The 21,920-nt window shown below is 44.9% G+C and overlaps 1 protein-coding gene across 2 annotated transcripts in view; it reads left to right on the top strand.

Moving 5' to 3' along the window:
* Positions 1-21,920, top strand: part of INTS9 (integrator complex subunit 9) — an 84,743-nt gene that overhangs the window by 50,875 nt on the left and 11,948 nt on the right. For both annotated transcript variants that reach the window (XM_074989038.1, XM_074989037.1), the window contains 3 exons: positions 11,692-11,863; positions 14,204-14,328; positions 15,803-15,970. In XM_074989038.1, coding sequence (XP_074845139.1) covers positions 11,692-11,863; positions 14,204-14,328; positions 15,803-15,970 — 465 coding nt within the window. The remainder of the gene's footprint in view (positions 1-11,691; positions 11,864-14,203; positions 14,329-15,802; positions 15,971-21,920) is intronic.

Below are 21,920 nucleotides of genomic sequence, written 5' to 3'. Positions count from 1 at the left end.
AGAAATGTCCTCTTTGTTCAGACCAAGCCACTAATTTCCTCTTTGTGCACTTTGAAACCTTGCTGTTTGGCATTGATCTACCTTCTCAACTGAAAAGGGCACTGACAATTTCTAGTGTTAGAAAAATATGAATCCTCTGTTTTTATCGATTTTTGTTATCAGTATATAAGGAGCTTAAGTCATCAGTTATTGGTTTTATCTGCTATTTTCAATGGAGTGTCCTGGGTGAGCACATTGCTGAACCAATAAGATTGCTTGACTGCTGGCCTTTGAGGATCCTTGCAGAATCAAGATGTGTATGTCGGGCTGTTCTAGGAAGCAAAACTTAAATGGATATGGAACAACTTGTGCCTTTAAAAAGACTTTTATATAGAAGCCATGTGATGATGGGGAAAAGATGTCTTCAATTAGAGGCACAGGTGAGGACTCATGAGTTGGGGCAGAGGTTGCTTTCTGAGAGAAGAATTTGGTTAAATTTCGAGAGTAGCCTCAATCTATCTTATGTCAGACTCCAGCTGCTCATGTTCCGCCCCCCTGCAGCCCAGGGTACCATGTAAGGTCATTCTGGTTATCTTCAGGATTCTGAGGATGGGACCTGACTAGCCCTTGTCCATGGTGCTGTCAGTTCCTATACTATTGTGGCCAGTCTCCAACCACTGGAAATGGGTCTTGCCCAGGTCTAGGTTTAGCTCACACAGGGAGCTGTCCCAAGTGCCATTGGTCTCCCAAGCAGTACATAGACCTGCCTGGGTTGAGTTCCAGTGAGGAAATGACTGACCCTAGCCCTGCAGCTTCTTTTCTGTCAGCTCACTGAGTCCTGATTGGCTGCCACTGAGACAGCTACTCTGTCCTCTCTGGAGGATGTCTTGTCTGCTCCTTTCACTGGGATGGAACATGATAAGGCCTCTGGCCTCCTGTAGCAAACATTGGGGCTTAGTCCACCCCATCACACAGACATTAAGCAATTTTATGTGAGCATATTTTGTAGACTGGCTTGTATATGTGAATTCTATCACTTGTGTTCAAAAACGTATAACTGCTTGCCCCATACATAGCTGCAGTCTGCTAGGTGGAGACCTCAGATTAAACGCCTTGATCAACATCACTGTCATTTACTGTAGTAAGGGGTTTGCCCACTGACCCATGTTTGGTGAAGGGCTGGAAATTGCCATAGACCACCAGCCGTATCCTTTGCTTTAAGGACCTGGTTGGTTCCTGTGGTATAGACACTGATCTTAACAATGTTTATAAACTCTTTTACTGTCCAGTATTAGGTAGGTCCAGAGATATTTTAAACAGGGGCTTTGCTTTTACTTGGTTATTTGGCAAGTGCACGAAACATTCTTAAATTGAAAGTGTAATGATTAAAAAGGAACAAGAAATTAAAGCAGACCTATATATTGAAGCTGTGGTTAAATACTTATGCAAAGCAAACTTAGTCAAAATCATAATTAAAACATTTTTCCTTTTCAAAGCAAAATATCAGTTTCAGAACAATCTTTCCCTGGTGAAAAAAAAATATTAATTTTAGGCAGTCCTGATGTGTTGAGGGCATTTCTTTATTCTGCTCTTAAAGGACACAATGTGGAGAAGAGACAATAGAAATATGGATGAAATACGGCTTTTGTTGATGGGCTTTTGAAATGCTGGACTGCTGGTTAGCTATGAGTGAATGCTTTTGGCTGTCAAGTCGTCCACAACACCTGCTGCTTGGATTATGGCTCACAATCTGGTCAAGGATGTCATCTGATTAGATCTTTTATTCTTCGACAAGGCAGGCTTGGATGGAATACAACATAGTTGACTTCAGGATTTGATGAAAAGCCAAGAGAATGAGAGAGAGGATAAAAAGGTCAAATGGGGGATGGAAAGTAACACAACAAGGGCTAGTAAAATGTAGCAGGATCTTATGTGCCTCTGCAGTGCTAGTAGCTGGAGATCCTCACAAGTGGGTTAAGGGTTGGATATCATGATAATGTGATGCCTTTCAGCACTCACTGATGAAAAACAAAATCCCTTGAACAAGATTAAGACCTTTAGATGAGCTGAAATGAGTGGTAGTTCAGCCAGAAAACCCAGCTGGGATACCAGATGGGTCCAGAGATCATAGAATCATAGATTAGAGTAGGAAGAGACCTCAGGAAGTGATCCAGTCCAAATCTCTGCTCAAAGCAGAATCAACCCCAACTAAATCATCCCAGCCAGAGCTTTCTCAAACCTGGACTTAAAAACCTCTAAGGATGGAGATCTCTGAAATCTGGAGATCTGATCTCTGAAAATTGTGAATTACAGTTAAAATGTTTCCAGTGTTAAGATTAATGATTGGTCTATCCCCAAAAGAAAGTTCCTGTGGTGTGGGATGTCTCATAACCCATATGAGCGATAAAGCAGAGCTAAAAATCCTTTGCCAGCAGCCTAGACTGTTTCACTGGCTTTTAATATAAAATACCTTTCACCTCTTATCCATAAACGAAGCAGTAAAATCACCCTGAGGGCTTTGGTGAGAATATGTTATGTCTGAAACAGTCTATTCCAGGAACTACTATAAACAGCAACCATTTAATTCCAAGCTGTTATATTAATATCAGGATGTGCACGGATGCTGTAGTACTCTTTATGAAAATGTCAGGTGATTCATTTCAACACAACATGATTAGGGAGGTGGGATCATTATTACTGCTGACCCAGTCCATCGATGTCAATAGAAAGATTTACTATAGCTTTGGATCAGGCTTCCTATGGTAAATGATATGAACTGAAGGAGTGACCTAACTAATCTGTCCTGGGTATAGACAGGTGATTGCTTTGTTCTGTGTTTGTACTGTGCCTGCCACTCTTGAATTTTGGTCCATGACTAAGCTTCTAAGCACTATGTTAATACAAATCATTAATATGGCCAAATAGCAAATGTGAGGTTTGTAGTGCATTTGATGTGTGTAATCCTGGGGGTGTGAACTGCCCACTGCTGGTCCCTGGTGGAGGAATATCAGATATAATGGGTCTCTTCTTTACAAGTTTGTTGTTTACTAACCACATTGCAAATACAGGTTTTATAGTGGTAACAGGTGCTCAGGCACATTGAAAACTTGGCCCTTAGAAAAAAGTGCTTGATGAGTCTGCGTCTGCATCGAGGGCAGAGGCTTTCAGACTGAGACATGTCCCCATTCATGGGGGTGAGCAGCATTCCCAGGCAGCTCAGGCCAGCCTTATTTCTCTCTCTCTCTCTCTCTCTCTACTGATCTAGGGCTTCTGATAATGTCATAAATTGCAGGAGCGAGGTGCACTTCTGGAGAACACTCATATCTAATTAATAGCCCCCAAGTTTACATACTTTTAATTTATAAAATACATGGATCCACCTTTATTTTTTTACAGGTTAACACCCTACAACACTTTCTCTCCCCAAAGCACATATCTGTGTGCAGGCTCCAGTGCTGTCCACTGTGAATTTGTTTACTCTTTGCCTTCCTGAAAGCTATGCAAATGCTTGCCCTGATTGTTTCTGTGGGCTGCAACCCAGTCCTCATTACTGTGCTCCCATATCCACTAATGGTTTAATATTCCCATACCGTGCAGACAGGATGAAAATGCATCTGGTTTGTTTTTCATTTTTTTGGTTTTTGGGGGTGGGTAATGTAGAAGTTAAACTGAAAAGTATAAACAAAGGGGAAAATATGGTAATTGAGACCATATGTGAGTATCTGCACAAAATGTTTATGTGACCCCTTAGCGGTGGGGAAGTACTAGTATTTCCATTGTACAGAGGGGTATCTGAGGCACACAAGCTAAGTGACTTGCTCAAGGTCATACAGCAGTATCTGTGCTGGAGCAAAGACTTGAACCCAGTTCTCTCAAATTCTAGGTTGGAGCCCTAACTGCTAAACTTGCCCTCCCCTGAATGTGTATGTAGATATAGTTTCTTTCTAAATCCACAACTCAGTAATGTTCTAGGACGAGGAATGTTCAACGGTAACTTGAAAGGCATTGTAAATGAATATCAGAAACATGAATTAAATGATCACTTCTGTGGAAACAGCAGTTAGATCGGACTCTTTCTGGCAGAGTAATTATATGATGCTTTTTTAAATTGTAGGTTTATAGTATTTGATCAGAGATCAGTTGATCAGCTCAGCTCATCTTTAGGAGAATAGAGTAGAAGTTACTCAAATGTGTGTGATAGTTATTTAGATGAGCACCAAAATGGAGTTTAAAGGAAATAACTGTTATTGCTCTAACTTCATGAGTGGAGGCTCGTATTTCAGAATAAGAGTGCTGAACTAGCTTAATTCACTGCCAAGAAGAAATGGCTGGAAAATAGACTATTGTTTTTTAACTTCAAATAGCTGGGGTGGACGTAATTTTGATTGTGTGCTGCAGGAAAAACTAGCACTCTTCATCTTGATCTTTGTTTCCTTCCTTTATATACCTTCTCCAGCGTAGCATATGTGAAGCAGTAAATACCAGGAACTAAGTGACACAGGAGGAAGAGTTTATTCTTCAGCAAAAGGTCTCTGTTAGAGATGACCTATAGAGAGGGCAAGGAAGGTGAAGTAACACATTCATCACCCCCTCTCTCTGTTATGATAAAGGGATAGCTATCAGAATTTTTGGATGCAAAACAACACGAAATAAACAGCAATAAATTTAGCCTTTGCTCAACAAAGGATACACAATGGTTACATAGATTTATCCAGTTCATAGTAGCAGTCACTGACCCTGTAAATCATTTCTACTGCTTTAAAGAAAATCATAGCTAGTTGGGATTTAAAAAAGAAAAACAACAAAAAATCACTGGAGTTTAAGTTCAATACACTTTACTGTCTCTTATCTTTTAAGCTTTCAGTCAAAAAAGAATCTTTCCCCAGAAAGCGATGTCCTAAACGTTTGATGCGTCTGAAAACTAAAGCTTTGAGATGCAATTTTGCAGATGCAGATTGGATAAGAACCAACCAATGTTGCTGACTCAGACTGTGCAGACAGTGCCATTTTTATTATGGGGTGATAATCCTTATACAGTAAGCTCTCAGAGTACGCAAACTCAAAATACGCAACCCCACTCTTACCTGTCTGACCCCAATTTGTATAGTAAACCCTGCACCGCGATTTCCAGTTGCTCTTAACTTGCTCCGCCTGCCCTGGCTCAGCACCCCCGACTCCCTCACCACAGGTGCGTTGCTCCTGCTCACCCCACACCCCTGCCTCTGGCTCTAGCTCACCACCCCTCAGGTGTGACTCCGGCTCAACCTCCCTGGTCCCGGTTCAACACCCTGCCAGCTCACCACCTGCGTGCAGCTCCAGCTCACCCTGCACACCCACACCTGGCTCTGGCTGTGGCTCTGGCTCTGGCTCTGGCTCTGGCTTACCACCCCTCACGCATGGCTCCAGCTCACCCCCCAACCCCTGCCCCGGTTTAAACTGCCCATGCTTGTTCAAACCCCTCACACGCCGCTCCAGTTCCATCCTCCCTCCCCAGTTTAAGCTGCACGCACGCGGCTCTTGTTCAAGCCATCTGGCCCCGCCCCACGCAGCTCCAGTTCAACACCTCACCCCGCCGGTTCAACCCCACTGCTAGCTCACCACCGGCGCCTGGATCTGGTTCCAGCTCAACCCCTTGCCCTGCCGTGACCAGGCTCACCACCTGAGCAGGGCTCCAGCTCACCATCTCTGTGCACAGGTCCAGCTCAACTTCACCCCCCTGCAGCCCTAACCCACCCCAGGCTTAGCCCCCCCACCTGCCTGCCACAGCATGAACCCACCGCCAGACTTAACCCTCCCCAACTGCCCCCTCAAACCCAGGACTTACCTTTCTGCTGTTTCCCCAGCTGCAGAACATGTGTTCTGCCAGGGAAAAAGCCGGACCTCCACTTACACGAAATCTGCGTTTACATGAGGACACACAGAACGGAGCCCTCACGTACTCTGAGCCCTTACTGTATTTCTCTACAGAAGAGAGACAAGGTGGGTGAGGGAATATATTTTTTATTGAATCAACTATTCTTGGAGAAAGAGAGAAGCTTTCAAACTTGGAGATCCTCCATGTAAGTGAACATGTTTGTCTCTCTCACCAATTGAAGCTGATCCAATGAAAGATATTTCCACATGCACCTCATCTCTCTCGTATGCCGGGACCAGCACAATTACAAGTGAGCTGCTTAGATATTTTCAGGTAAATTCATCTAGCCCATCTTCTTTTCACATCTTAAAGACATCTACAACTATTGCACCAAGTAAATCCCCCAAACACCCTGGTGAGGTAGAGCAGTATTTGTTGTTAGGCCACTTTTACAATTTTCTTCCTCTTTTTAGTAGAATGTATCGTTCTAGAAATTATCAAGCAACCAGGTGTTTCGCATGTGTGTTGAAGTCTTAATGTTTTTATGTATGTCCTGCAGTCATACTCTCTTAGGCTGTGGTTTCATCAGATATCTGGTTGCTATCTTTTCTGGACCTCCATGAAATACACCATGCTGCAAGGAATAGTGGTAGGGATTCAATAAGTGGCGTCCTCTTGGTTCATTCCTGAGTGAATGCCCTTGTGCTGTGCAGAAGGATACAGTGCTGCTGGGGATATAACCAAAGCCCATGCCATTTATGTTCATTTAAAGAATCTGTGGTTCTCTCTCTATAAGCACAAGAAGCTGTTCAGAGGCTTGGAAGGTTAAATTAATGAGCAAAGTGCAGCTGAGCTGGGCAGAATCGCACAACAAATTAAATGATCGCATGATCTTGGACAATGTAGAACTTGTATTCATTTTTATAGGTACGTTGTATAATGCATTGTGTGTATATGCAGCTAAACAGATGCAGGTAAAATAAGTCAAGTCTTTGATAATCTTCTCACTGAATTGTTCCACCACTGCTTAGCAAAGCTTTGTGTGCTGTCTGTAAATGTTTTATATGCTTACTGTATGGAGATTGTGGATCTCTGGATTAGTAGAACGCTTTGGGAGCTCTAGACAAAAGGCATTATATAACTGCTAGTCATAGACATGTCACTATGCATTGCTGTTTTCCTGGAGCATTCCCCTGGCTCTGTGGCACCTCACAAATCCACTTGGGTTTTTTGGAGTATAATGCCCTGTGAACTCCACTGATTCTGACATAGCCCAGACATGTGCTGCAGTTAGCTTTTCGAACTGTTTTCCTTCTAGGATCTATCAGATTCCAGTCATTTACAGGATAAAACTTGTTTTGCCTATTGTCTGCTAAGCTACTTTGAAGCAGCTCTTATTACTGGAGGCAACATTTACATTCTAAATATTGCACTCCAGATGCTTCAATCAGAAATCTTTACCAGCCTTAATTATAGGAGTGTTTGCAAGACTGCATATTAACTGCCACAGCAGTCATTGGATGCATAGTTAAGTTTCCCATTTAAAGGCTGAACTGGAATTTGAAATTAGTCAAGTTGCGGGGGGCGGAGGGATGGCGTTCCCTCAAACTTTCATATTGCAAAAAGATGGAGAAAATAATAAGCCCTTACTATGGTGTTGTGCTTAATTTTCTACGATCCAAAAACCCCAGTGGCAAATATGATGGACTGGGGTTTCACAAAGTTTCTATCCTGCATCTCGGATGCCAAAGGTGGTGCTGCTGATCAAATCCTGCCTTGATCCATTCTTGTGCTGCAGTGCAGTTTTACATTGCATGTGCATCAACAGGCAAGCAAACCAACTTCCAAACAAATTGAAGATAAAATTATTCAGAAAGCCCTTTGGTAAGAAGCTGGGAAGTGGGGAGGGTGGGACGTGAGAGAAGAGGAGAAAGTACTTATTTGTGTAATGTGTACCCAGCTGTCTCTCCTCTCCTGGAATCGAGGGCAAGTTGCTCTGTGGCCTATCCTGTGTCATTACTTCATTGATCCCATTCCCAGGCTCTGCCCCCCTTGGCCCCCAAACCTGCCCCCATCTCCTGGCATTACCCGACTCGGCCATCAGTCCCTAAATCCGCCCCATCACCAAGCTTTGCCCCCCTATCCCCAAGCTTTACTCCATCCAGCAAACCCACCCCCCCATTCCCAGGATTAACCTGTCTCAGCCACAAACCCACCCTCCAACCCCAGTCTTAACCCCGCTCAGCCCCAAACCACCACACCTGTCCCCAGGCTTAACTCCGCTCAGCCTCAAACTGCCCCCCGCCCCATCCCCAGGCTTAACCCCTCTCAGCCCAAAAACCCGCCCCCTCCCTTCCCACGATTAACCACTCTCAGACTCAACCTCCTCCCCACCATCCCCAGGATTAAACTACCTCAGCCCCAAACCAGCCCCTGGGACTAACCCATCCATGGCGCTGGCTGGGGAGCTTATACCAGGTGGCCACATGTGCCCAGGGGAAGGAAGGCTGGTGTGGAGGTGTTCCACTGGTGGGGGTGAGCCAGGCCACACTCACCAGAGGGGTGAGTGAGGGGCTCTCTGTGGCTCCCTGCCCTGCTGCCGCTCAAATAATGGAACTAAATTCAGTTGGTTTAATGTCTGGATCCCTCCCACCACCCTGCCAGCTGTTAAAACAACTGAACTTAGTTCTACTATTTCAGCGGGGGCAGGGCAGGGCAGGGAGCCACAGAGAAGTCAGCTGCTGTAAAGGAATTTTCTTGTGGAACCCTTATTTTCACTTCGCAGAACCATGGGGGTACCATAAAACACCATTTGGGAAGCCCTGGACTACAGGGACATCTAGTGGTGTAGCCTGACCAATCACAAACAATGTTTGCTGCTTCAGAGCTTGGTAAAGAACCTCCATAAATGGTGCTTCCAGAACTTGTAGGCAGGTGGTAGTTTTTATATGTTGTTCAGCTACTATGTATTCAATAAATGTTGCTGTTCTGGGCATTCCTGTTTCTTAGCAGTATAAAAGAGGGATCAGTGCTGCCCCAAGAAGCTTAATCTGAATTAAACACAGCAAGGCAAAGGATGAAGAATGAATAGAAGGAGGCAGAGCTATGGAAAGGCAAAAGTTACCATAGTGAGACACCCATGAAATGCTTATTTTAAAACACTCTTCCTCTTGGTTTCTCTTCTAAAATTGAAAGTTGTACAATAAAGCAGTGGCTCCCAACCTTTTCAGTAACATGGTACACTTCAATGAGACAAACAATTCCATGGCACACCCAGTTTTTTACTCGCAGGAGAATAGAGGGAGGCATGAACATTTAAACCATGTCCCAACTCCCTCCTTCGCAAAAAGCAGTATTTCAGCTGCCTCCTGGCATGAACCAGCTCCTGTGGAGTCAGCTTTTCTCCTCTCAGCAGTGCTGCAAAGAGCTGCTGCAAGGGGAAATTGACAAACCCTGCACCAGCTGGGACTGAGGCAGCCTTCTGCTTGAGCCCCAGCTGGTGCAAGGTCATCTGTCCTGCCCTCCTCTCCTCCTGTGTCTCTGCAAAGATTAGTGGTGAGGGGAAACACTTGGACAGTTCTCATGGCACGCTGATTGAATTTCATGGCACACTTGGACAGTTCTCATGGCACGCTGATTGAAAACCACTGCAATAAAGAATGGTGTCCAAAATGAAGGGGTCTGGCTCTGAGTTGTGGCATGCAAGTTGCAGTGGTTTAAAAGCCCCAGTTCTTTTATATACTGACTGTGAGGGACAAGTATCACTCCGAAGTTTTCTTAGACTTTGTTTTATTTAAAACTTTTCATTTTCTCAGTTTCTTAAACCATGGACTACATATGAAATGATCTATTCCGATAACAGTGTCCTCAGTTCAGAAAGTCACAGTGTTCAGGTACTGTGGTGATGGGAGATATTCGTACTGAGAGAATCTATTCAGATTGTGTCCAAGATGACACATTTATTAAAGCAAGTCATTGCCCCCCCCCACACACCTCTGGACAAGTTGGATCCTCATTTTATAGATGAAGAAACAAAGGCAGAGGAAATAAAGCAAAGCTCTACTCTGAAAAGTGGCTTAGTAAACTTTGCATCACTTTGCTAAGGGATCTGCTCCCTGTGTGTTTTCAGTCATAGTTGGCTTACTTTAGGGATAAAAGTAACTTTTACCATACTTCTTTTAGTCTGATGAGAGGGGCCAAGCTGGAGTCTATTCCTTTGTGTGACTCATCAGAAGAGTTTACTGGGACTTGACTGTTACAGCTAAATCCAGTAGTGATAATGGAGTTGCACAGATATCACTGAGGGCAGAGTTTCTTAACATTAACATTACATTCACATGCATGTATCTTTCTTGTACTTGAACCCAGAAATATTATTTGCAAACCTTTTTTGATTATTCCAGGTTTTCTAGTTAAAGCCATTAGTGATACTTTAGGAACTTGATGACTCAGTGATCAAGTCAATGACCTGTGGATTTTTTTTTCCTGTAAACCCAAATTGTGGTTGGTCATATAAACAGGTGTGCCCATGCCATCTGTTGCTGGAACTCATTTGGGTCAAGGGTTTTTCCACTCAAGGTGAAAAAATTTGAACCGAACACAAAGAACTTGTACCTTGGGCAAAGGATATAAAAAAAAGGGGGGAACCAAAAAATAGTGAGAGTGGACACATGCCAGGAGACATGGCCCCCATCACGCATACACCTCTTACCGTCTAAGATGCCTGCTGGAAAAAGCTAAGATTGAACAGGGAGAAGGATTTGGCTCAACATAAGAGGCTGTCTAGCTTGTTTTGTGTGTGTGTGTGAGAGAGAGAGAGTGTGTGTGTGAGAGAGAGAGAGAGAGAGAATCAAGATTAATCATTAGGGTAAGAATTTGCATGTAACATGTTTTTTAATATATTAGAATTAGTTGGCATCTTTTGTTTAGCTTGGCTTAGTAACTTACTTTGCTCTATCTGTTTTCACTTGCAGTCACTTAAATCCTGCTTTTTATACTTAGTAAAAACACTTTTATCAAACCCAATAATTGTTACTTGGCAGGGAGCTGTTACCCACACAAATTTCTTTACCCTTCCACACTTCAGGGACACACACACCTTTACCCAATCCTGAGGGCTACAGGGGAGACCATCTTAATATAAATACAGAATTTTTTTTCAGTGGCACAGATCCTGCATACCCACAGGGAATGACACACTGAGCTCTAGGAATTGGGTAAGGGACCAAATTGGGTTTATTGTTACAGAGCCTCTTCTGTGCATATCTCTCTTTCATTGCTAAAGATGGTGCATTTATAAACTTTCTTTCTATAAATTTTTTTATACAGAGTAAGATGGATTTATTGGGGGTTTGGTCCCTTTTGAGTTCTTGGGTGCTGTCAATGGCCTTATAACTGAGCCGTCTTGGAACTGAACAGGTTCAATGTCTACGTTGCTCTGCTGCGGGGGCAGTAACCCCAACTCTGTGCCTTGGCTGGGAGAGACCAGAGCTTCTGGTCCAGCAGAACCCGGGGGAAGGGGAGCTCTAGAGGGCAGTGAGGTAGGCATCAGTGGCTTGATCAGCATAGCAGTTGACAACCCCAAAGGGACTTCTGTGATCCAACCCACCACATTCAGCTCCTAGCCCTGTCTGCAGTTCTCCAGACCACACATCCCTCAGAATGCTTATAGCAGCACTGACTCAATGAGTTCAAATCTTATGGAGTATATGGGAGTGAGCTATGTAATATGTCATAAATAACCAGCTGTATATTGGGGTGCAGGTTTGTATATGCATGTGCGCGCATGCACACTATAATAATAGCTGAGCACAGATGTGTTGAAAATTTGGTAAAGTCTCATTATTATTTTATTTCAGCTCATTCAGACAAACAAACTGAAGCACTATGCCAGTATCCATGGAGACTTCAGCAATGATTTCAAACAGCCGTGTGTTGTGTTCACTGGACATCCCTCCCTCAGGTTTGGGGATGTTGTGCATTTTATGGAGCTTTGGGGAAAATCTAGCCTTAACACTGTTATATTTACAGGTAAGTTAAATGCTATTCACAGCATAGAAGTGGTAATATGGCATATGTCCTAGTTGACCTTGTTGTCATAGTCCTAGTGTAAAAAGTAGGATATAAGTGATTACAAGTGAAAATAGACAGATCAAGCAAGTTACGAACTAGATTCCCAGGGCCTGACTTGTCCCCAATTTGGTGGCTCGTTTAGGAGTTTCTTCAAGTGAGGCTCTCAGGATTGACATCAGTGATGATTTATACTGCATTTCATTCCTGTTTGCCTTGCAGAGTTTAGTCTTGCCCTGCACAGCCAGTCCTTGTCCTTTGTGAGCAAGATCTTTGTAAAATGCCTACAAGAGATCGTTTCCTGGAGGAAGAGCAATTGGCTCTCACCAAGACAGAAGCAATGCTGATCGAAAAGGGAAATGCTTTGATGAGCTAGCCAAAACTTTCTCTCCAACTTCCATGCAAATCATACAGCCCTCATTCACCAAAGTGTGGTACAAAGCCTCAAGGTCCTCTTAGACTACTTACTGCTTTCCGAAATGCCTCCTTTCACCTTCAGCTTGCTAGGAAATTTCATTCCTACCTTCAGGCCAGAGACCCGGCCCCAATGATCTGTGCCTTGTCACCTGCAGGCCGGATTACTTTAGCTAACTATATTTGAAGCTAAATGTGAAGATGATGATACAGATGTTTCCGCTGGTCCAGAACGGGACTGCTCACTATCTCCCTGAGTCAGGTACTGAGAGCACACCAGTCCTGTGTTCAAATCCCTCCACAGGCCCACAGTCAGCTTCTAATGCCAATTTAAGGCCTAAGACTTAATTTTTAAAGCAATTAGTGGATCAAACCCCTGCTGTATCAAAGGCAGATTGTGATATATGAACCACTAGGACAGCTGCATTCCTCTGGGACAATGCAGATCTCAAAACCTAGGACCGAGCATATGAGAACTGGGGAGGAAGCATCCTCCAAAGACTTTCAGAATTTGATCATCGCTAGAAAATGCTGCTAAACCTTCCTTTGGTGAGAAAGATTTTCCACCAGTCCTGCCCACTGCCCTGCTAACTTTGTTGTGAATCTGTCCTGATTGTACTTATGCTTCCATCACTGATACCCAAGAAGGAAACTATAGGTCTGAATTTTACTAGCTAGAAGTGACCCAGGAGTGTGGTGAAATTTTGAGTGGAAGCCTCTGGTAATCTTTAAGTACATGCCCAAGAAGGATGTCAGTTAGCGATACCCATTGTGGGTTTAGTGAGCAAGGCAACAATCCAGTAGAACCTCATCTGAGGTCAATACCAAAAATCATACAAGATGCAGAACAGGCACCTGCTGATAGCAGCTTCCAGTCACTGCTCTAAAGCGAGAATATACTGGAAGCATGGAGGTAAAAAGGTGAATATTTTATTGCACGCTGCCCTAAGTTATCTATTTGTCTACAGATGACCTAGGAAAATACAGATTGAACCTCTCTAGTCCAACAGCCTCAGGACCTGAACAGTGCTGAACACGAGAATTTACTGGACCATAGAAAGTCAATATTGTCTAGCACATTCCCACCATTTTCACTGCTTACTAGGCTCTTGGAAGACATTTAGAGGTTAATTACAGCTAAATAACAGCACAGAACACCAAGAGCCAGGACAGGTGGCTGTAAACAAACTTTATGGACCTTGGGAAGTTGGCCACATCCATGATACATGGTCATTCAGCTAACTAAAATTATGCAGGATTACGGATGTGGCCAGACGAGAGTGTTCTGGAAAATAAATGGGTTGTGCAGCTCCGGGGACATTACTGGATTAGAAAGGTTCAGCCATTAGTAGACTATTTGCTGAATAGTTCCTTACTCTTCTATGAGTGTAATACAAACATCCAGCCTAAACAAAAAGGCATAATTATGAGGAAAATGGTGAAATTGTATTGTTGAAGGTGACACTTAAGCAAAATCACTATGAAATATTAAAACTTTGTGTTTGGATTTTTGCTGGGCTGAAAAGCCAGGCCACTCTGGTGGGTTTGTGATACTGAAAAATGGTAAATCATGCTCTTTTATAGAAGGTGTGATTAAATGTAAGCAATGCTGTTTGTATCTTGATTAAATTGGTTATAGAAAAATCAGGCAATAATGCTTTCAGACGAAATGGTGCTGCTCTGTGGCTTGATTGAGCTCAGACTAATTGTGGCATAATTTTCATCAAATTAACTGAAAATAACTAGGGGGGAAAAGAGAAATCCATAAGTGAATTAACATTACCAAACGACAGATCGTCTAGACTAGGACATGGTAATAAGCAGAGGAATTGGGCAATCTTTGTTCCTGAGACATCAAATATCTTCTGCATTTTTTTCCTTTTGCAGAGCCTGACTTTTCTTACCTGGATGCGCTGGCTCCTTATCAACCTCTAGCTATGAAATGTGTTTACTGCCCCATTGACACAAGACTGAATTTTATTCAAGTGTCCAAATTACTCAAAGAAGTCCAGGTAATGAAATCTCTGTTGCCTTTGCTGAATGCTTGTACACCTGCACCCGCCCACCCAATGGATGTTTCCACTGTAGGTGACTTTATCTTAAAGAAATGACGCCTCTCACTTTCTTGTTTAGCCAACTCTCTATAAGAGAGCACAGTGCATATGTCTATTCTTCTGTTAGCCAATACACACATGATAGTGTGAAGGGCTTTGAAAGAACAACCTAGCCAGTCATCTCATCACATTGTGAGCTTCCCTTTTACACCATGAGTGTTGGTAGAGTCCATTGTTTGCATCTTCATGCTGCCTTTAAGAATAACATGTCCTCTTCCTCTGATCAGATCTCTCAGATGCTTGTTCATCCATCAGATACGTGCATCCATCATGCCCCCTTAGCAAACAGCCTATTAGTGATTTATTAATATATCTAGTTAAAAATAATATGTGAAGCCTCCAAATTGTCCATTTGGCTAATATATGCAACCATATATTACTCCTCTTCTCACCCTCATCTTCCCAGTCTCCATTCCCTTGTATTCTACACGCATCTATGGCATTTTGTCCCTCGAAAGCTTTTCTGGGACTGTCTTCAGTTTTGTCTGTACAGCCCTTGCCATAATTACTGGCATTCATTTGTATTCAAGTGCTGCCTGGGGACACTACACAGGGTTGGTTGTGCTACGCCTTCTACAGAGCATATAATAGACTGTCCCTGCCCTGAAATACTTACTCCAATCCTGATTAAGGGCATCTGGATGCTACCAGAATACAAGTAAGGTACATGCTAACATACAACCATGTTACAACCCTTATAATTGCAGAGTCAGTGCTTGTACAGTAAACCCTCGACTTTTATGCAGGGGTTGCATTCTCACAACCCCCGCGTAAGTCAGATTTCTTGCATAATGCAGGAGAGCCAGGAAACTGACAAGGGTACCAGCACCAGTCAGTTTTCTGGCTCCAGTGAAGGGAGGAATAGCTGTGGACCAGGCAGCAGCCTGGCTCCCGGCTCCCCTCTGCTTACAGGAGCTGGGAATCTGACCAGTACCAATGCTGGTCAGTTTCCTGGCTCCCGCAGTGAAGTGAGGAGCTGGGAACCAGGCAGCAGCATGGCTTCCCTCCCCTGGCAGGAGCCAGGAAACTGACTAGCCCGTCACTGGTCAGTTTCCTGGCTCCCTGCCACTCTGGGAGCCAGGCGCTGCTTCTCCCCAGTTTCTTCCAGTTGGGAGAAGCTAGGGAGAAGCTGCAGCCGTGCAGCTGTATCTCTCCCCAGCTTCCCCAGCCGTGCCAGGTGGCTGGAAGAAGGTGGGGGAGCTGGGTGGGCAGACAGCTGCAGAGCAGCTTCCAGTTGCACTTAACTCACATTAACACAAGTTAAGTACAACTTAAAATCGCATATTTCAGGGGTTTACTGTGTTATATAGCACTTGTAAGCCGTGCACACTGACAGCTGGACATCCGTTTTCACCGCCATCTTCTCTTCTAGCCTCTCCATGTAGTTTGTCCAGAGCAATATTCCCAGCCTCCGCCCACCCAGTCCCATCGCACAGACCTGATGGTAGACTGCCAGCCACCAGCAATGTCCTACCGCAGAGCTGAGGTGCTGTCTCTGCCGTTCAAGCGGCGCTACGAGAAGATCGAAATCATGCCAGAAGTGAGTCATGAAAGGAAAACAAGATGGTGGCCCCTTGCTGTGTAACACCGCATTGGTCCAGTTGCCCCATGTCTGTAGTCTCTTCATACAGAAGGGTGGTACGCATGTGACTTTGTTGCATATGAAGGCACAATCACGCACTTCCCACTGAGCCATGGCCCCCAAACTGTGAGACGTGCCCCCCTAGAGGGATGCAGAGGAATGTCCAGTGGGAGATGTGATGGGCCCAAGCCAGCATCCCAGGGGAGGAGGACTGAGTGTCACTCAGCCCCCAGTTCCACTCTGCCCCAGTCCGAGCCATCCACATGCGACAAATTCAGTCACCTGCAGTAACTGGCCTCCACCACCAGGGGAAGAGTACTTGGGGACAGCTTTGGTAAGAGGTATACCAGCGATTCGTTCCCATCCTGGCTGCAGCTCAGTGCCATGTCCTGCCCATTCATCCCCTCACCCCCAGCATGCACTATCTCTCCCCCATCCCGACGCACTCACCCCCGGTCTCCATGCTGACTAATGGTGAGACATGCACCAGCTGAGGGTGGGCTGTGTTTGAAAAAGGTTGGAAACCCATTGCGCTACACCAAAGGCTCAAATGAGAGGTACTCCTGAGAGGTGTTCACAACAGGAATGTGGTTGAGGGAACTGTGTGGGCAGAAGTAAAAATGTTAATTATCTTTTGCAAGCATGTTGTGCTTCAAAGCACACCACGGATCTGCTAATCCTTTGTAGTCACCTGGGAGGTTGGCAAGTACAGTGGTGAGTGGGTAAACTGAGGCAGGGAGACACCGATTTGCCTGAGCAAGTCCAAGACAGAGAGGGGGACTAAAGGTCAGGACTCCTGGCTTCAGTCTCCTGCGCCCCTTACTAGAAAAACCTTCTCCTTCTCTTGAGAAACCATATTAAAGCATTCTAAGGAATGACTTGGGTAGTGTTAACAAATGAGTCCATGGACAATTTTAGAGTCCAATAAGTTAATTGGTTGCTTATAACCACATAACATATGCTCATAGACTGGAAGGCCAGAAGGGCTTATCATGATCACGTAGTCTCATGTCCTGCACATTGCAGGCCACCCACCCACTCCTGTAATAGTCCCCTTGCCTGTGGCTGAGTTATTGAAGGCCTCACATCTTGGCATAAGGTCTTCAAGATACAGAGAAGCAACTATTTACCTACTTCAAACCAGCAAGTGACCTGTGGCCACACCCTAGAACAGAGGGGGGGCATACTCCAGGCCACAGGTCACATCTGTCCCATTGGACCCTTTAGTCTGGGCCTGGTGCTCCTTCTGGAAAGCAGGGTTGGGACAACCTTGCTCCCAGGTAGCACAGTAAGCCGGGATGGCCAAAGTAGCCTCCAGCCCCACACCTTTTGCCTCTGGTCCCCCGCAGCCTGAGCTCCCCCAGTGCCTGGGTGCCACGGTCACCCTGCCACGAGCCCTGACGCGCTGAGTGATGCAGCTCAGGTGGTGTGGGGAGGAGACAGGGAGCTCTGCAGAGGCCTACCAAGTCAGGCTAACCAGACTTATCGTCACTGCTCAGCTGTACCCATGTAGTGCTCCCCACATGCTACACCCCATGTAACACCCGTCTTGGTAGCGTCTGCATTCTTCACCCTCTTTTAGCTTCCATGCCTGTATCTGTCCCTCAAGCCAAAAAGTTTGTCCACTCCAGCTATACAGTAGAACCCCGAGATACGCGCAGTCAAGTTGTGTGCATCTCAGGCGAATGTGACTCTGAGTGGTGGGGAGCTGATGCTTGGCTCTGGGCTGCCAGCCACTCAGGGGAGCCAGGAAACTGACCATCCCAGCAGTGCTGATCAGTTTCCTGGCTCCTGCACATGGTGGGCAGCCCAGAGCCTGGTGTCAGCTCCCTGCCACTCAGAGGAGCAGGGAAACTGAGCAGTGCTGCTGTGCTGGTCAGTTTCCCGGCTCCTGTCTGTCAGGCAGCCCACTCAGCTGCTGCCCCTGACAGGAGCAGTTTCTCAGCTCTTGTTGGTGGGGACAGCCTCCATGCTCCTGTTGGAGCAGCGAGAGTCAGAGCAGAGAGCTGAGGCTTTTACAGCAGCCCCCACAGCCAGGTTCCCGGTCACTCCAGCTGCTGCAGCTGGAGATCTGGAGGGAAATATTTTTTTTATTTTTTTTTTGCTGTCTAAAGAACAGGCTGAGAAGTACAGTTCTCTGCCATGCTTTCACAGGTTAACAGTGGCTGTTATGAGGTAGATACAGGAATTTCCTCCCTCTTGCCCCTACCCGTTGGGCAAAACTGTTCCAAAGGGAGCAAAACAACTCAGCTGGAAGGAAAGTCCCCCAAAAGTAATAGTTGCCTTTGGGAGAGGGGGTTTCTAGTGAATTTACCTGCTGTAACATTTAGGGTTGATCAAATGAGTGGGTGAAGAGGAGGGTGAGAGTGAACTACTGAAAGAATTTCATTCTCTTAAACCCTGGAGTTTGTTCAGCATTAAGAGACCATTGCTCCTCCAAGCGCTGCTGTGTAAGGTGAATGTTTACGTTCATTTCAATGGAACTCATCTCGTGAGGAAGGACTGTGCTTATGCAAGGGTTGGCAGGATCAGGTGTGGGTATTTTCCAGATCTGAAGATGTGGGTCTGTCCCATGAAAGCTAATAGATCATTTTGTTAGTCTTAAAGTGCTACAGGACTCTCTTGTTTCGTGAAGATGCAGACTAACATGGCTACTTCTCTGTGACTATTTGATGTCTGTTACAGGATGCAGGATTTTGACAGAAATCTAAGACATTTTCTCTCTTGATCTCTACTCAGTCTTTAAGTCTCAGAGCCAACAAGCCAGATAGGGACATTCAAAATGCCAGGGTTACAGTTCGGTTCAGGGGCCGTCAGCACCCACACTATAAAAATTGTTCCAGTGTCCAGTGTCCCTGCAAGGCTCAACTGCTACCCCCTCTTATCACCAAGCAGGAGGCACTCCCTATTCAACTGTTGCTTCTCCCTTCCCTTTGCTCCCCAACCTTCAGCTGCTCCCACACATGGGGTGGGCCCCAGGCTTCCATGATGTGCCGAATGCAGAAACTTCCTTCTAGTGGCACTGTCTCTGGGGAGGGCAAGGCTGGCCAGCCAGCGAGCTGCCTTTGCAGAGATGTGAGCATCCAGTGTTCTCTTGGCCCTGCCTGAGATCAGTGGCTGTGGGGGTATGAGGTTCCATGGTAAAGGCATTGTTGTAGAGCTTTGGGACAGACCGGAAGAATGGTATCCCTTGGGTCCAAAGACAAATCTCAGCATACTTTGTAGGAAATGAAAAACACAAATCTCCTTCTCAGCCATAATCTGATCCTGTTAACTCTTCTGCCTTCCAAGCTATAATGATGTGTTTCCATAATTCAGCCTTTAAATGGTAAAACTCTGCATCTTAATTTATTTATGAATGAAGCTGTTGTAAATAAACCCTGTTAGTGACTTTTAAAAGTATCACTGGCACTCGGACCATACATAGAGGTCAAAAGATCAAATTTGGGCACTCCATCTCAGAAACGTTGCTGACCCCTGACCTAGGTGGGGTGGGGGTGGTGGGGCACAGGTCTTCAAGTAGGTCAAAGGTTTTTATCAAGAGGAGGATGATAAATTTATTCTCCTTATCCACTGAGGATAGGGCAAGTAGTAACAGGCTTAAATGTCAACAAGGGAGAGTTAAGAGAGACATTATGGAAAACTTTGTAACCTTCAGGATATTTAAGCACTGGAACAATTCCCTTGGAAGGTTGTGGAATGTCTGCCACTGGAAGTTTTTAACAACCAATTAGACAAATACCTGTCAGAGTTGGTCTAAGTATTAATCCTGTCTCAGTGCAGGGGATTCGACCAGATGACCTGTCAAGGTCCCTTCCAGTCCTACATTTTCATGAGTCTCCGTTCCTCTGTTCATGCTCATAACCTTTCTCTGCAACTGTTGCAGTTTGAATTATTCTTTTGTAAATGGGAGAATTGCATTCCAGGTGAATACTACTTGTGCCCGTCACTTTGATTGGTTAATAATGTGTCAATCCCATAAACCATGCACAAACATACACGTCATATAAAGTGACCCATAGTCTAACAGACATAATGTTAAAATGTTTTGACAATACAGTCAGCACTGATGTGTTCTTGGTTCAAAAGTGAGGCATTTTATGAGCAGGCTGTATGACCCCCTGAAAACCGCTTGAAAAAAAAGCGGGAGAAGGTGGGAGTCTGTTTTTCACTGGAGGAAAATCAATACCCTTCATGTTAACACAGGGTGCAGACTTTCATGAGGAATGGTACCTGAGCAACAAACAGCAAGATGCTAAGATCCCACCACCACCATCACATCATCCTTATCCAGTTTGTGCCTGAATTCAGTTTTGAGTACGCAACCACCTGCTGAGATTAGCCTGGAGCTGTGGATGGAGGTTCTAATTGAAAAATATACTCAGATGCAGCTGCACTGTAGCATGTGTATTTATTGGAGACATTTGCATATTTATTGGCTCCTGTTAAAGTTAGGGCTAGTAAAATGTGATGTACGCTCAGGGCTGTGACCAAAACAAATCTTGTGTTAGCAGGGTGATATTCACTCCCCATGTAGAGAGCCAGGACAGGGTCTAGGCAGCATTTAAATTCAACTGTCAAGTCCTGAGGCATTACTTCAAGCCTGAGGGTTTAAGCAGTAGCTTTTCCTTGGCTTGGATCTGCTGGGGGGGCATCATCACTCTTCACTGAAAACAGCAAGGTGAACTCCACAGAAAAGTATACAGACATTCCTGTATTTTAAATACATTCATTTCAGAAAGAAGAAGGGTGGCCCACTGGTTAAGGCTATAGCCTGGGACTTGGGAAACCAAGATTCAGGTTCCCGCTCTGTCACAGACTTCCCGGATCAACTTGCCAAATCACTTAGTGGCTCTGTGCCTCAATTCCTCCTCTGTACAACGGGAATAATAGCACTGTGTTGGCTCACAGGAATGCGGGGAAGATAAATGTGCTGAAGCTTTTGAGGCACTCATATTCTAAGCTGGTGGGGGCCAGATAATGGCCTGAGAGTACATCTACAATTATGGGAAGAAGGATGTGCTGGCAGTCGATCTGCCTGGGTTCGATTTAGTGCACTTAAATACTAAATTGAACTGTCACAGCACCACCGTTGACCCCAGTACTCCTGGCAGTCTCAAAAAGTAAGGAAAGTTGACGGGAGAGTTTCTCCCATCAACCTCCCGCTGTGTGGACAGCTGCAAAAATCCATTTTAGATAAGTCAACTCGAGCTATGCAATTCTTGTAGTTGGATTTGCATATCTAAAATTGACTTTACGTCACACTCTGGACCTGGCCAGAGAGAGAGAAAGAGATGTCAGCTGTGTTTGTTTTCTTCAAATATTCTGGCCAACAGGCTTATTGGCAAGACTATTACTGCCATTTTTCTCTCCTAGCAACTAACTTTAAATGTAAAACTTCTGTTCCCACCAGAAAACTCATTCAAAGTTATTCATCCATTCAGGTCATGGAAACATCCTGTATGGCCTTTCGGAACACCCTGACTTTTAGAGCATGGCTGCTCTGATTTTTCCCATCTATGGGCAGAATAAACTTTGTTATGTGCACTGAGGCATATGTAGCTGTGCACTACCAATAGGTGCACATGATGCCCACTGTGGGTGGCCGTGGGCACTCTTCTAATCAGCTGATCTCTTTTAAAAAGTCAAAGACCCATGATTCGGCTTTCATGATATGTGTGTTGAAAACTTCCCTCGCCATCTCCACCTAGCTAACCCTATACAGGGTCAGAGTCTGGTCAGTTACATAGGTATGAATCCATTGCTGTCAGTGGTGTTGCTGTTTGTTGAGATCATGTGAATGGAGAGGAAAATCTGGCCCCGTAAGACTTTTAGATATTAATGAGATGTACACTTAGTACAAACGTTGTCCCAAGGGTTTTTAACTCTCCCACAGCACAAAACTATG

Source organism: Carettochelys insculpta, chromosome 3 (genome assembly GCF_033958435.1).
Source record: "Carettochelys insculpta isolate YL-2023 chromosome 3, ASM3395843v1, whole genome shotgun sequence".
Taxonomy (NCBI): Eukaryota; Metazoa; Chordata; order Testudines; family Carettochelyidae; genus Carettochelys; species Carettochelys insculpta.
Note: the sequence above shows the minus strand (reverse complement) of the source record. Positions and strands in the feature narration are given on the sequence as shown.